The sequence below is a fragment of the Xiphophorus hellerii genome, chromosome 4, assembly GCF_003331165.1.
Source record: "Xiphophorus hellerii strain 12219 chromosome 4, Xiphophorus_hellerii-4.1, whole genome shotgun sequence".
Lineage (NCBI taxonomy): Eukaryota > Metazoa > Chordata > Actinopteri > Cyprinodontiformes > Poeciliidae > Xiphophorus > Xiphophorus hellerii.
In genome coordinates, this window is record NC_045675.1 from 5299203 (window position 1) to 5315610 (window position 16408).

Genomic DNA, 16408 nt, shown 5'->3' on the forward strand with positions numbered 1-16408 from the left:
TACAACTTAAGGAAATTAAAGGCATATAAAATCACTTACCTCATCAAATAATAAAAAAATCTATATGCTTCAGGAAAGGAAATCTGTCAAAAAATTACTAATAATCTTAGAAAATATTTCTTACCAGAAGGTTTTATTCAACCAGGATATGATGAATTTCCTGGTTGATAAAGTTTTAATGGTCTCACTTTCTGAATTTATATATTTATTGCAAGAATAAAAATCTAAATCTGCATGCTCTAAAAAACTGCTTCACTCAAGTGTGTTTATATAACATATATTATATAATGCACAGTAATTTTGTCCTTGTCCTTTGAAGACATATTTTAACAGTTTCTAAAAGATTAAGAGTTAAAATGAAAGTGGTGTCGTCATACTGAGAGGGAGATAATGTAGGAGCTGACAAATGATATCTGGCTAGAAAAAGTCCAGCAGTGCCACCATTAGGCCGGTGACTTGTTTTGTATGACAGTTTAAACCAGGAATTTTTACATAGGAGCAGCACAAATGTTTATAGCTTATGCTAAACTAGGAAGAATACAACCAAGGTTTTCACTTCCTAGGGGCATGCATACATCACACCAAGAAATAAAAGAAAATCCACAAGCTGCCTTTAAAACTGTACATTTAATACAGATTTCTTTTTAATAGACTGTCAATGATAAATTCTTTTTTGCCATGTAATTTCCACGTTGAGAAGCAAATGAAATGGCATGTCATTTTCACTCTTATATTTAAATTAGCTTGTAGCAAAATCAGTTTGGAGGTCCCATATAAATAGGAATGACAAAAAGAAAAAGTGCATAAACCGAGAATTCCCATTCATTGAAAAAAGCACAGAGAGGGCATTATCGCTCAATTAAAACTCGTTTAACTTCTGAGTTGAGAAGCACATTCCCCTATCACCTCAGCAAAAGATTTCTTGCAAAAATACTGTAATACAGCCTTTTCATTTAGAATTTAAAACTGGCACCAACAATATGTCATTATTCTTGAAAACAGAGGAGCAAAACGTTATTTTTATTTTTAAAATGTCTTCAAGAAGAATAATAATAAAGTGTTCTGGTTGGCCCAGGCTGAATTAAAAGTTACATCAGAAGTAGTCAGACTTTAAATGTATAACTTACTTTGAACCCCACATATTTTTAAAGTTAAGCAAACAGAAAAAAACATGATATGAGCATCACAAGGTTTTGATTGTTAAATAGCAAAAGTCTTGCAGTTATGGGGCTAAATTATCTACAGTTCAACCTAATTAACAGAACCTTGTTCGACCACCAATGAAGAAAAGGGGCCTGGAATACACAAAATTAGAACTGTTGACTTTCAACTTCCTGTGGTAGAGAATGTCTGAATGTGTGCATGTGTCTGATGTGTTTATGGTCACTGGGTAAGTCAGATTGAGTGGTTTAGGGCTGGCGACGCTCCCTCTTGGTGAGCAGATAACACTGAATGGTTCTCAGTCGATCTTTGGCAGGGGCGAATTCTGGCTGCAGCTTCAAAGTGGATTCATACCAGTGCATTGCTTTCTCAAACTCCTCCTGTTGCAGAGAAGAAACAAAAAGATTTAAGATACTGTTACAATACAAGACCAGAAAAAATACATCAGAACCAACAATTATTTGATTTAGTGTTGTTACCATTGCAATATAGACATTGGCAAGGGTAAAGTGGTTCACGACAAAGTGCGGTGCAATCTCGACAGCCATGCGAGCGACTGTGAGGGCATCCTCCCATAACCTAGCGTTTTGAAAGATGTTGGCCAAGCTGATAAGTGGTACATCCTGTTCCATAATTCAAGAGCAGAAAAAACACAATACATATATTTTATTTATGGATTTATTACTGGCTATAAGTAGACTAAATAATTGTGTCTGTCTTGCCTTCATGTGATGAGGGGCATTGTTAAGGGCTTGTCGCAGGCAGTCGATGGCTCTCTTGCCTTGACCTTTCACTCTCCAGTACAGTGCAGCCATGCTGGATAACACCCAAGATGTCTGATTCTGATTGGAGAAAAAAAAAAAAAAACTAAATTAATTGAGTTTGAAAAGTTAATACCATTTTAGTTACCTGTTCACTTGTTGCAGACCTGTTCATGTTTTTCCTTCCCAACACAACTCAATCAGAAAAGAAAACTTGCATGTTTTATGTTTGAAATTGTAAAACAAAACAAAGACATTTAGCAGAACTGACTGCAAGACATAAAACCACCAAGTCTTCAATCTCTCAAGGTTCTTCCTTTAGTCAATAGAGAAAACTTGGCTTTGACGTTAAAATATCTGAAGACAGTTTTACTCCATCCATAAAACAAAAATAACAATCAGTAAATATAAATATAGCTCTCAAGTGGTTGCCAATTAGCAATGTTCAATTTAAAACTCAATTCCCACTTATATGTATATATACAGTACAGACCAAAAGTTTGGACACACCTTCTAATTCAATGGGTTTTCTTTATTTTCATGACTATTAATGAGGCAAGAAATCCCACTTATTAACCTGACAGGACACACCTATGAAGTGAAAACCATTTCAGGTGACTACCTCTTGAAGCTCATCAAGAAAATGCAGAGTGTGTGCAAAGCAGTAATCACAGCAAAAGGTTGCTACTTTGAAGAAACTAGAATATAAGGGGTATTTTCAGTTGTTTTACACTTTTTTGTTTAGTGCATATTTCCACATGTGTTATTCATAGTTTTGATGCCTTCAGTGTGAATCTACAATGTCAATAGTCATGAAAATAAAGGAAACTCATTGAATTAAAAGGTGTGTCCAAACTTTTGGTCTGTACTGTATATATATTTAATTTTGTCTGTACTGCATGGCGTTTAAGATATTCTGTATTTAAAATTGCATCCAAACGGTGTAGAAAAAAAAAAATTACCGGTCATAAGTAAATATTACTCCTAAATTCTCCTGGATCACCTCAGTGGACTTACCTTCTCCAAGACTTTAGCAATGCGAGTTCCCACCTGCTCAAATGATTGGGGAGGAAACTTATCTTTCCCAAGGTTCTGCAGAACCTTCAGAAGTGACAAAAAAAATGATCCCAGTGAGACTCAAAATATAATCTGATACTTAGATATTTGATTAATTACATAATCTGTAATTTATCAAACTGGATGTGTGAAACAAAAGGCTTTTAAATAAGAATAGTAACATTTTTAACCACTTTAGTCAGAGTGATTCGATTTATTTGGTTTTGCTTTAATATTAACTGAAACACTGCCTTCATTTCAATCTCACACATACAGCTTGAATTGTTTTGGTCATTAGTTTGTGTAATCATTGGCCTCAGCCTCTGTACCTCTCGCAGCTGGGCTTCCCCTGTGTAGTGGATGGAGGCGCGGTTGGCTACACCTGCCAGGTGGTCAAGGGTGTTCATACTGGCAGGTAGGTTGGCATTGCATAAAGGTTCAGCTGCAGGCTCTTGGAGTGGGGTGGCAAAGTCTATGTGCTCTGTGATGCTACATTAAAGTGGTGATGAGACACAAAATGAGAGATTAAACACCTGTTTTACATGCTTTTAATTTAACACGATAAACAGACATCATGCTATTTTGCTGCTTATGCCAAAATAGGAAAATATATTCCAACTACTGTGATTTTGACTGAATTTATTATGTTGACAGACTTACTCAATATTCTTGGCAGAAACAGCCAACCAAGTACTAGCTACAGTAGTGAGGTCAACCCTCCGTGTGCGCTGGCACTCCTCTGGTCCAGGCCAGCCAAGACTTGTATAGTCTCTCCAGCGACCTGATCAAAAAGCATAAAAAGATCCTTATCAAGTACCATTTTTCCCCATGTTTCTGCCTTATAAAAAGCAGGTGTTTTTGCTACCTGAAGGACCGGGAGATGGAATAGTTGGACCACTGATTTCCAGTACAGAGCTCCCTCCAGGTATAGACTCCTCGTTTTGACTGTCATCAGTCATGGAGACACTTTCTGACCCATCTGCCTTTGATTTACGGACCCGTTTTACCTGGAAGGTGATCTAAAAACACGCAACAAAAACACACATTCAAGCTAACCTACTTAATAACTTCAGTCACATTCTCCAAATTATTTTTATTAATTCAGAACAAAAGCTCAGTTTTCACTCTTACCCACTCTGCTCCATCATCATCCTCACAGTTTCCAAAACACGGTCCACTTCCTGCTCGGGCCCCCATGACGCGGTCATTCTTCAGCACTCTGATGCCTTGCAGGTCTCCGCGTTTTCCTCCCACATCCAGCGCTCCCTCAAATGCTCCCATTATGTCCTCCTTCAGCTGCCATTCCTCCTCTTTTTCCACTCCTCCGTCTCCAAAAGATGACGACATTTTGGCAGTTCCTGTGGAGGAGGGAGAAGCCTGTTGCTGTGTTGTCGCCTCACCTGAGCCATTACTGTCTAGGATTACATCTGAATGATTGGAAAAAAGAAGAAAAGCATTGAAAACAAACAAAAAGAAAACTAATCAGGATTAAATCGTCATCTGCAGTTTTTTTGTTCATGAAGCAAACTCCAAAAGCATCATTATGAGCTAAACTAAACAAAACAGTTTCAGTTCTGGGAATTAGGAAAGCATAACCTATTTATTTATTGTGTATAACATAATGTCGTATGTTTGTTTCTTCTTCTTAAATACTTTTCTAGACTGAAATAAAATTGGGTTGTACTGTAATATCAAGCTGAATTGAATTGAGAGGAATGGGATTATACTAACGGTTGTAATGTATCAATGTGGAGGAAAAAGGTTTAAATACTCTTGCAAAGCACTGAATGTTAAAAATAACTTTAATTTTAATTGTGGGCTAACCAGTTTTCCTAACTGTTAATTAGTTTTCATAACAGATCAAATAAAGTTCTGATCTTACTCTCAAAGAGCAACATGTCTTCAATGGCAGAACTGGCAGTTGCGTCCTGCTTCTCGTCACTGTCCTCCCATTCCTCCAGCTGTATGCCAAAGTCTTCCTCAGTCATGCAGGTTCCATCTTCTGGATCAGCGAAAAAACTTCAATTAGTATTCAAAGCATTACTACTTTTATTATAATCACATTGGTGGTTTTTAAAACATATCAATAGAAACCAACATCTTATTGTAATTTACATATAAAGTTCTGATTATATGATAAACTGCAGAATCATCATTTTGCTTCAGCAACTGTGTAAGACAAAGTCATTTGCACAAAAGCTCAGGAAAATACAGATTTTACATATGCAAAGAAACCTGCAAATTTCACACCAGAATATATTTTGTATTTTAAGAAACACAAACTATGGTTCCTTTTGTAGTTTTTTATCTTCTGTACTCTGTTGACTTTCAGTTTTTATTTGAGCTACAGTTCTTTTTTTACAGCACAGAAATTGAGACTTTTATTCCACTTCCTTCATGGCTCCATATTGCATTTGAAAACAAACTCCATTTATATACATTTTAGAAGTTGAGCTGTTGAATAAGAGATTCCTCAATTTTAAAGAGTTTGAGCAAACATAAACAGACACATTTCCATTCAAGCACCAAGGAGCTACCTCTGTAATCTTTACTAATAAAACAGGAGTGTTGTGTTAGAGCTTGTTTGAACTCAAGTACTCAAGAATGTTTTACCGCAACAATATTTAGCTTTAGAGAGCAAAATATAGTCTTATCTAAAGCTACCATTAGCTATTTTCAGCTGCTTAAATTATTGAGAAGCAGAATTTCTCCACTTCAAAGCACTTTTCTCCTCAGCTGCACCGAAAAAAGAAAACGCGTGGTTTCTGTTCAAATAAAGAACACATCATACATCACAGCATTTTTTACAGCAACTCTAAAGGTCCTCAGAGGGGACAACATGAAAGCACATATCACACAGACTCCTTTTACTTCCTCTGTCCAATCAGAAAGCTGATTTAGATTTTTTTAAATCTGGGAAATTTCCCAATTAATCTTTTTTCTCTGGGTTCAAAAGTTTATTGTCACCAACGTATTCTGCAATGCAAATGTATTATTTAATACATATATATACAGTTTATATATATATATACAGTGTAGTACCAGTTGGAGATGCAATGAAAAGAAACAGTGGCAGTTAGCAGTCCACTTGGTGGCTAAGGATGCCACCTTGTGGTACAAGTAAAAAGTTAGTGTTTATCAAAAATAAGAGCAACTTATTCTGTTCTGATTGGTAACTCTTAGTAATGGTTTGAAATTTAAGAGCTCATCCCTAAGGCTAATAGATTTCAATTCAAACTGAAAAAATATGTGGAAAAAAATAGGACTGGGCTTAATTCTTTGATTTTGATTATTTAATTAGAGAAAAAAATTTAACTCCTTTCATTGCAGTGTGGATTGTCAAAACAAATAACATCTGAAAATGTGTTTAAATGAGAATATATGTCCAAGTGCAAATGAATGCAGCATAAAGTGATCTGTGACCTATGAGAATAGAGGACCTCCACTCTGGTGTGTTTGACTGATGGCATGGAGAAGCACCATTTGATGGCGGTTTTGCATGATAAAACAGCAATAGGTAACACAAATGTTAGTTGAACAGCATTTTTGAGAACAAACTTCATAGATAAATATTATTACAGAGACATCGCAACACATTTATTTATGCAGTTTGGGTAATTATGCTGTATTCAGACTGGGTAGAGAGGCATGTTAAGAAAAGGATTCAGATTTTTTAAGTTGCATTTCAAATAAAATGCAGCGGCTGTAAGTGTAAAATTAAATACTTTGACTGAAAGCCCTGTATTTAACAAAATACATTTTATTCTCACAGTTGTGTGATTTAAAAGAGAAAAATGTAAAGCTGCTTGTTTGTTTGAGGCGAGACATTTTGAATATAACTGCATCTAGATTGGTTAAGTTGGATAAACTACAGTATGAAAGAAATTAGAGTACATCATCATATGAATCATGTACTTCTCCTAGTCATCAACCAATATCTATTTAAATGTAAACCTTTGCGTACGGACTCAAATACTTTGTTTTATTAAAATATGATTCATTATTTTATTGCACCCCACCAGTGAAAGGTTTTTTTGTTTGTTTTTTTTTAGATATTTTGAGGAAAAAATTTCCTTACTCTGTTTAGGTTACTTACGTGAACAAGGTTGTCGGTGGGAAAGATTGTAAAGCGAAGGGTAGAACTGAAGACAGCGTAGTAAAGGCAGGTTGGTGCGACATTGCTCGCAGGCAGCAATGGATGAGAAGGAAGACGACGAGGACAGGGTTGTCTCCAGAATGTGGCGAAACAAGGCCAGAGCACCTGTCACATTGCTCTGGGCTAAATGCACATTCACCAAGCTGAGCAGGGCGTGAGGCTGAGCGAGGAAAACAAAACGAGACAGAGAGGAAGTTACCTCAGGTGTAACATGCGAATCTTGACACTGAGATTTAACAGGCATCTTTGTATCTGACACTGATAGATAAAACAAGGTATACAGTCTAAACATCCTTGTTCACAAATTGCAGTGTTTAAAGTGACATCTCTATTAACTTTCAAGGTGCACTGCTCTTTGAGTGCACCAAGTTTACCTGAATGCAGCATATGCAGCTGATGGAAAAACAACCCCACACAAAATTGTAATTTTTGACATTTGAACTAACTTACATTAAACAAGTATAAAATCTGCAATATGCGAGTTAGAACAAGATGTAATTATTAAACACTTATTCTAGATTGTTTGAGACCTACAAAAACAAATAAAAAAGCAAAAACTATTGCTTAAACTATTGCTAAAATTTGTCATGTCTCACTCACACCCTGGATGTCTAACCATTTTTTATTCATATTCACAATCACAATTTCTGAAGATACAAACCAATCTAAAACCAATTTTTCTTTTAAAGAAATTTCTTGAATATGCAGTTTTAAAATGCATATTACTTTATAAACCAACTTTCATTTACCTCAGATGTATTGAATGTCAACACATGGTCCAGCAGCATTTGTGCATGGGGGGTCAAACCGTAGTGCAGCAGCAGGTTAGCAGCATTGGTGAAGGCCATGTGATGGTGCGAAGGCGGAGCAGAGTTCAACACCTGACGCAGGCACTGCAAGGCACGACTGCCGTTGCCTTTGGCCTGCCAAAATAGAGCTGCCTCATTGTTGACCAGCCAGTGGGGTATAGTGGCCTAAACAAACAAGTTAGCTCTTAATAGGAAGACTTAGTAAAGTGCATAATAAATTTAAATAGGAGTATGTAAGCGCATTTTGAGAGGTGACAGATGCCTTTTATCAACCAAACAAAAACTTAAGTGTCTGAACAATGGCTGAACATTGTGTAAATTAAATTTTTGATGTTAAAGATGAATAAAGTGTTTTATATTGTTAATTTTTTACGTATATTGTGCTGAGACTGTCTATATTACTGAATACAATATGCTGCTGTGAAAAAATAAAAATGAGAGTTTACTTCTTGTATAGCTTGTGCTATTCTGTCGCCAACTTGCTCCAGTGTAAATCCTCCACTGCGTAAATGTAGCATCTGTAAACAAAGATGTGTATATATCATTTAACTTTAATTTGAAAAGAGAAAAGAAACAAAACAACACAACATTTAAACCAACACAGTCGTATATTATTTAATCAATGAACAAACTGATACCTCAGATGCAAAGGAATCTGGCAGCTTCTTTTCTTCCAGGGGCCAGTCTAATGAGGCAGGGAGGAAAGCTGGATATGGTTGAGGGACAGGACTACAGTCTGGTGGACTGTCTACTGAAATGGGGCCAGCGCTGCTATACAGGAGAGTTGCCACTGGGCTGAAAAGAAATAATTCAATTGTGTGTTATGAAATGTTTTCAATGTGCAGCCAATGTAGCACTAAAATTATTATTTTTTGTTGTCGTTTGGTCTGTAGTTTCTCAATAAACCAGAGAACATGCCAATGTGAGATCAATCTATGAGCAATTAGGAAATGTTAACGGACCTAAATGGCATTGCCCAACATGCTTTAGATCACAGAGCAATGTAACCACACAAAAAATGAAAATGAGAATATATTGCAAATTATATTTACTAAAAATATTTAGTAATATTGTGCATCCCTATTTATACACAAATAGGGCTTGTTGTCAGTTATATTTCTCTGCCTTAGTGAAGTATCTTTGGTGTATCTCAAACAAGAACAGCTGATAACAGAAGTTCCCGGAGGCAGTTTTGCATAGTGACAACTTAATTAATTCTGACTGGTCTAGCAAGGTCTTAATTTTTAAACAATCACAGCAAAGATATTTTCCAGAATCACGGTCTAATTTGCAGAAGCATCAATCAAACAAAACAGCTGATGAGATTGTGAAACTAACCAAATCTGGCTAAGATAATAGGTCACATTAAAGTTCTACAGAAAACAAACAAAAACAAAGTAGCAAAAGCATCCACACACAATGCATGAAGAAAACTCAGCATGCTGTAATTACTTCGGTCTTAGTAAAAAGGCTTACTCGGTGATGTATATACATATAAGTCACCAAATAAGGTTTTATTGGATCCAAATTATGAAAGAAAGCCATAAAAAGTATTAAAATTCACCTAAACATAATTACATTTAGAGTCATTTGAAAGAGACACAAATATCTTTAGGTGATTAACTTTCTAACTGTCAATTTAAGTTCTTGGTTAAAGAATATTTATCAAAAGTCAATCAAATAATGTGAACTAACCCCAGGCCCTGTGCTTCAGGCAAGAGGAAGTAGGTTGGTAGCAGATGGGCAGGTGGTATACTTGGGTACTGATGGGCACAGTCTGACCTCTGAGGCCACAATGTCCTCTGTGTGTCCTAAAACAAAACCACATTTTCAATCATTCCTCATCAGAAGCAAAGGCTTTAGTAAAAATAAGACCAGAAAAAACTTCTAACGTGATTTACTGTTCTGGCTACAAAATTAAACAAATCTACAGTTTAGATCAGCAAACCATAATCTGTCAAATATTAGAATGATGAATCAAACAATGTATTATATTTAGCTGGTTCACAAAAAATTGAATGGAAAATTTATTCAATAACACGAGCAGTTTAAATCTGTGACCTTTCTAGTTTATTTGTATCCACATCTTTAAAACATAAAATTATTGCAAGATTGCATATAATATTGGATATAATATAATATTGGAACAACAGTGCAGATGTTTCTTTCATCCTGCTTATGGGATCCTCAAGGCTCCATTCTCATGCCACTTTTATTCAATATTTTTATACTATTCTTAACTCAACTTCTGTGGTACTAGAATATAAATTTTAATTTCTGAGACACTGAGAGTGTAGGTACCTACAAGTACCCAGTTTAGTTTTTAGCTTAGTACTTAGTTTAAAGACCACACACATGCAAAAAACTTAGGCATCGTCACAGACCCAAAACTACATTTTAACAACCACATAATACAGTCTGTTACAAAATTAGTCCTTGTTTTCAAACCAATACTATAAGGAAGATATTTCTGTCAACAGAAAATCACAAAAAAGTGCATAATTTTATGTTTATCAGGTCTGCTTAATTTAATAGTCTCTGTAGAACAAGTACAAGTAAAGTGTCAGTGTTCCTCTTGCCTGTGTATACTCCTGATGGCCACCCCAGAGGGCTGCAGCAGGATCCTGATCACCAGACACAGTGGGACGGAGCTGGGGGCTGGAAGCTGTCTGGTTGGAGCTGCGTTCTGATACAAGCGCCACACTGGATGCTACAGACAACGCCTCTCCAAACTGTAAACCAACACAGAAAAAGAACTTTAGATTCAGCTAGCTGATGCGTCAGTTTTCTTATTAACTGTGTTAATAATAATTTGTCCTCAAATATCTCTTTAGGGTCTCATAGTGAAGTACTACATTACTCTGATTTCAGTTAAATATAATAAGTAATAATAGGTTAAATGTGTCAAAACAGAAATCAATATTTTCTAGATACATCCATTATCCAAAAAAGGTATCTTGGATTAATGTAGTTTTTGATCAAATATATTAAACACTGCTGTAGTTTAAATAATCAGACTGAATAGCTTTTGACAATTTAATCTTTGATTTTAAACATTCCTTCAAGGTCTGTATTTTCCCTAAAAAGCAAGGTGAATGTAGCTTCATATTTGGGAAACTGGGAGGTTTTATAAGAATGGTAATAACATATCTTTGCAGTAGAGAGAATTAGGGGCGGAAACTTTCTCACCTCCACACCCAAATCATGTTCAAAGTTCCTGAAATATTCTTGGCTTTTTGGCTTGTCTTTACCGAGATGGGGAGGGAGTGCTTTTCCACTTCAATCACTTTTATGGTTATTGCCATAATGAAAACTCTACTACTGGGTACAATAATTTGCTTACATGATATTCACAAGTGCCATAAATAAAACAAATATACACTTATAACAATAAAGAATAAGAATACCTGCTTGTGTGTACACTTTTGACTTACACTTCATGTTCTACTTTTTTTCTATCCCAAAACTCACTTGGACATGGTGGACATGTTCAAAAAGATCACCCCGGTGATAACGCACAGGGAGATCGAAGGGGCAGTACAAACGGCGTTGCTGCTGACCTAGTGGGCACATCTGATGATTTCCTGAAAATAAAAACAAACAAAAAAACCTATGGTGCTCAACACTTTGGCATTATTTGTGTCTTACAGCTTATTAGGCAAGTAAATAATGACGTTATGATTATATAAATAGTTCTGTTTCAAAACAAAAAATGTGTATTGTTGTTGGAGGGAGGGTGTGGTTCATAGTTAAACTACTAAGGTGTGACTGACAATAAAATGCCTTGCTGGAATTGCTGACAAGTGCTGTAAAAAAAAGCTGCAATTCAAATTTTTCACAAGAGTGACATCGTTACACACATTTCACATCAAACGTTTCTTTAGATTTATGCAGTCGCAGTTTATCTCTGCTGTCCTAATATACAATGTCCGACAGTATTGGAAGTTGTATATTAATTTCCAATATAGTAGAACTGTGTTGGAACTATGTGGAACTTTAAAAAGTGAAAGCACAAATTTTAGTTTTTGTTAAATATTATTTTTCTCAACTCTTTCATGGCCTAGTTTAGCTAAGAGAAATTGTATCTCACCAAGCTGAGCTTCCTTGGCCATTTGGGTTTCATGGATAATATTGCGCAGAATCTGCTCCTCTTGCAGCAGCTTGTGTTTTTCTAGTGCCTCCTGTTGGCGGAGGTAGTGGTCATGTTGCTTCTGGTACTCCTTCAGTTCATTCAGAGTCCTCTGCAGGGATCTGCAACCAGACAAGCAAAGATGAAAAATACAGAATAGTTATCAGAAAATATGAACAAACAATTGACAGTTTGCCAAATCTAGGCATTTCTCAACTCCAAGTATTTCTACTTGTTATCAACATGAAACTTATTTTGCAATGAAAGTAAATATACATTCAGCACACTGTCACTTTTGACAGCAATTTTTCTTACGGATATTCGTCTGGAAAGGAATAACAAATTACAAAAATGCTTTGCAGACATACCAAACAATCTAATGGTACAGAAGCTTATGGCTTAATCTTGCAATGTACCCAGTTTGAACTCTCATTTTCTGTAGGGAGTGTAGGTTGCATGAAAAAAAGGAACAAAAAACCTGCAAGAGCCTCCGCACAAGCATTGGCCTACCTGTGTTGAGCTTCTAGGCGCTGCTCCAGCTTTTGCTGACAGAGCACAGCGTGTTTCCTCCTCAAGGCCTGCTCAAAGCCTGGCTGGGCCTGCAGTGCCTGCTCATAGCACAACACTGAGTGGTTGTATTCCCCAAGCATCTGGTGAAACAGCAACAGAAGAGTATAAATCAAGACAATGAATGCAGCGCAGGTCGAACATATATATAAATATGTATATATATATATACGGTATATATATATATATATATACAAACAGCAGAGTATAAATATCAAAGCATTGGGAATATAGTTCACGTTGTGGTGAAGCAGTTTTTAATTTAATGTACAAATCTGTTTTCTATAAACAGTAATTCCTGAAAAATAAATGTCCTCAATTCCAACTATGTTTATAGGCAACAGAAACATTACATACACTTAGTTTAGGAATACGTTGTCTTTTTTAAAGTATCTCCAACAGACAGAGGCAAAAAAGCAGAGCTAGAAAGTGTATACACTTAAGATCCTTTGCATATGACCACTCTTTGAAGTAGACATAAGAGCTTTCAGTGAAGCTGACAGGTTTCACTTTTACTTACAGCGTAAATGTTGCCCAATGTGTAATGACTTGTAAAGAGATCTGAGGTAAGGTCTAGGGCAGCATGGGCAAGAATAGCAGCATCAGCTGAGAAATGGGCCCGGTGCAGGATGTTGGCCATGTTTATCAGCGCTATATCCTTGTGCTGTCTGTAAGAACAAAACACACATTGACACACCTGTGAGTATACTCACAGTACACAATATAGTAGTGCAAAGGCCTTTTGGCCCACTAGTTATTACCTTGGAGAAAAATGCAAAGCACGTACTACACAGTCCACTGCCCTCTGAGGTTCATTTTTCATACGCCAGTAAAAGGATGCCATGTTATACAACACCCAGGAAGAGGAATTCTGAAAAACAAAAAGCGTAAAGTAAAAACATTTTAAAGCTCTATAAAAAGCTACCTCACAGCAATGATGCACATTAAGCTGCACTGAACAATGAATCTCAGATGCCCATTAAGGCTCACATGCAGATGAAGATGCAGAATGCAAATAGAGTATGTACTGCGTTTATATTTCTTTCAAAGGTACAGACATTGTCACATGCAGACTTCAGTTGAACACAAAATAAAGTCAAATAAAAATCTCAAAACCATCTCAGATAAGGTTTTTCAAAACAGACCCAATTCTATAAAAGCAGCAAATTATTGTTGTTATTTTATTTTTTTTTAATACACTTTAAGGACCAAAGTTGTTCAGGAAAAGTTTACCCTCAGCAAGCTCTGATGAATGCGGTGGCCCACTTCATCAATAGTGCGGCCAAACTTTTTAGTTAAAGAACTAAAAATGGGATCATCCTTAGAAAGAAGTGGGGAGGTCAAGTTTGCTCTCTCCTGTACACCCTATGACAAAGCAAATGAAAATACAGATTATACAGAATTGTCCCATGTTGTACAGTCAGCACTTTAAAAAAAAAAAGAAAAAAGAAACTTTATTTCAAGTTATTATACAACAAATAATTACCCTAGGGTCCTTGTTCATAATCTGTTGTTGGAACTAAACTGAAATTTAAAATATTAACTTTAATTTATGATTCTCTGCAGGTATCTCTAATATAACCTCTCGCTTCTGTTTTAAAAGAAAATAATGAGGGCAATGTCTGCCTGCAGAGCATAGCATATCTCTCAAATACTTTTGCTCAGATTATAAATGCATGCTACAAATTACTGAGTGCAATCAAAAAATTAAACAACTACTCACCCTGAGATGCTGGAAAGCATGGATACTATAAGGTAGTTCAAAAACCTTAGCACAGTCTGGCTTTTCTAGATCGGGGGGCAGAGCAGATTGTGAATCGACATAATCTTCAGGGCTGCAATGAGAGGAGAAGAATTTGATTATGTCTTAATCAAATTCCACTGTCATATTTCTTGTCAAATCACAACTACTTGTTTTGACATTTTACTAAAGCTTACCTCATGTCTTTACTCTCCAAGGAGATATAAGTACCATCATACAGATCCAGGTCTCCCAGTGGCACCTTTGCCATTATGCAATCTGAATCCTCTTTGTAGTGCCGCTGCTCCAAACCTGTATCTCGGTCTTCATTCTCCTCAATGTGAATCTTTTGTGCTACTAACTGCTTCTGCTCACATAACGTAAACAAAAACTAGTCTTAAAATTAGTAAAGCCAAAATGAAATGCAAAGGAATGAAAATATCCAACTGTCAACTCTTTGACTACAGTAAAATCAAAAGAGAAACCCACACACCTCCAAAGTCTTGAGGTAGTTTACACGAGTTTCTTGTCTCATGAAGATTACCACATCATGAGGATGTTTTAGATTCAAAGGAGAGTCCACCTGAATTGGAATGAGGCAGTGGATTAATCTCTGGATGTAGGTAATGTAAATTAAACATTCATCTGCCGCTTCCATGTTCACAAAAACTGTGTGATTTGCCATTGTGGTTTGCAGTTTTGAAAATTTCATAAACATATCCAGAATATAATTTACTGTCTATGAGTTCATACTTTGAAACAACATAGGTGGTGTTTATTGCTAAACTTCTCATCCACCAAAACTGTTTTTATTCATCTAAAGATAACTGGAATTTAATTTGAAGCTAAAGAGCCATAAAAAATGTATATGCTAATTTCACAATTGACATAATATATAAGGGGCAAAATTACTTTTTTTTTGTCTAAGGCAGAATATTGAGTGCCTAATACTAATAGTGAAAACGAAATGCCACTGACTATTTATAATAATAGTCAGAATAAACGGATTTTTACAAGTCAGTTACCTGACATGTATTATAACCTCTTACACGCAGAGTTAAGAAAAATTGTTAAAGACCAATTGGTAATGTCTACAAAAATGATTTAGATATTTTCTATTATAAGAACCCACATTTCCAACAAGTTTAAAATGTTAAATGAGAGGATAAATGATCCTAGAATTTAAAATTTAAACCTTGTAGATGCCCTTTTTTCAGTCCGAATGAGTGATCTTGGTATCATCCACAAGCATTTAGAAAATCTGCAAACCTACTCGATGATGTTAACAGCACAATTATTGTACTTGTACACATCTTGAACTCACTCCAGTATTGCTAACTTATCCTGTCAGACCCATTAATTAGCGTGTCACTTAAAACAGGAACTATGTGTCTCGCGTAGATTAATTGCTTCTTAGACGTTTCTATCAGATGAACGTATGTTGCTTTGCGATGATGTGGTCATCATCTTGAACTGGACTTTCACAACCGATTGACAGAGTGACGTTATCTTACTTAAACACGTCAAGCTACGATACTTAAACATTTTGTTTTTAGACCAACACTTGCACCCTTTCTATAAAACAAGACCAGGGCTTGTAAGTCTTAGTAGGTTCCAATAAATACAATTACAGAGCAATGCAGAAAGTCGTTATTACTAATTTATAGGGGGGGAAAATACTTAGCTGTTTAGGCTAACCACATAACGTAAGCGTTAGCAGGTAGTAAGCTAACTGGCATACTTGTTGTTGAATTTTCCCATCCTCTGTGACGACCCAATGTGTCGTGGCTCCTCCGGAATCCACTATAAGTACACAAAGAAAGACGAAAAGCTTCCCCTGGAAGGACGTTTTCTGTGTGTGGTTGACACGGCAGGGCAAAGACTCAGGACAGATTTTCCTGAGGTCCGCCATTTTTCTGTCTCCTGCTGCTCTGCGGCAACGTCAGTCTCCTACCGCGTGATGGTGCTCGCGTGCCCAGCAAGCGAAAAAAATCCAGCAGCCGGAGTCATCTTCGATGACGTAGGAAA

At 36.2% G+C, this 16408-nt stretch overlaps 1 protein-coding gene across 3 annotated transcripts; it reads right to left on the reverse strand.

Moving 5' to 3' along the window:
• Positions 1–608: 608 nt before the first annotated feature.
• ttc17 (tetratricopeptide repeat domain 17) lies at positions 609–16325 on the reverse strand. 3 transcript variants are annotated; one of them, XM_032560102.1, is made up of 25 exons: positions 16122–16325; positions 14874–14963; positions 14578–14747; positions 14363–14474; positions 13873–14004; positions 13401–13510; positions 13160–13307; positions 12583–12722; positions 12034–12194; positions 11415–11527; positions 10523–10675; positions 9639–9754; positions 8582–8738; positions 8390–8461; positions 7884–8108; positions 7075–7294; positions 4861–4980; positions 4110–4405; positions 3844–3997; positions 3639–3759; positions 3308–3467; positions 2940–3023; positions 1884–2003; positions 1641–1784; positions 609–1541 (listed from the first exon to the last, which is right to left on the reverse strand). In XM_032560102.1, the coding sequence occupies exons 1-25, from the start codon at positions 16290–16292 to the stop codon at positions 1410–1412; spliced, it is 3621 nt and encodes a 1206-aa protein (XP_032415993.1). In that variant the 5' UTR covers positions 16293–16325; the 3' UTR covers positions 609–1409. The 3 variants fall into 3 exon arrangements, with proteins under 3 accessions (XP_032415993.1, XP_032415994.1, XP_032415992.1); XM_032560103.1 differs by having other exon boundaries at positions 4861–4977; positions 14578–14750; XM_032560101.1 differs by having other exon boundaries at positions 14578–14750.
• Between the last annotated feature and the right edge of the window lie 83 nt (positions 16326–16408).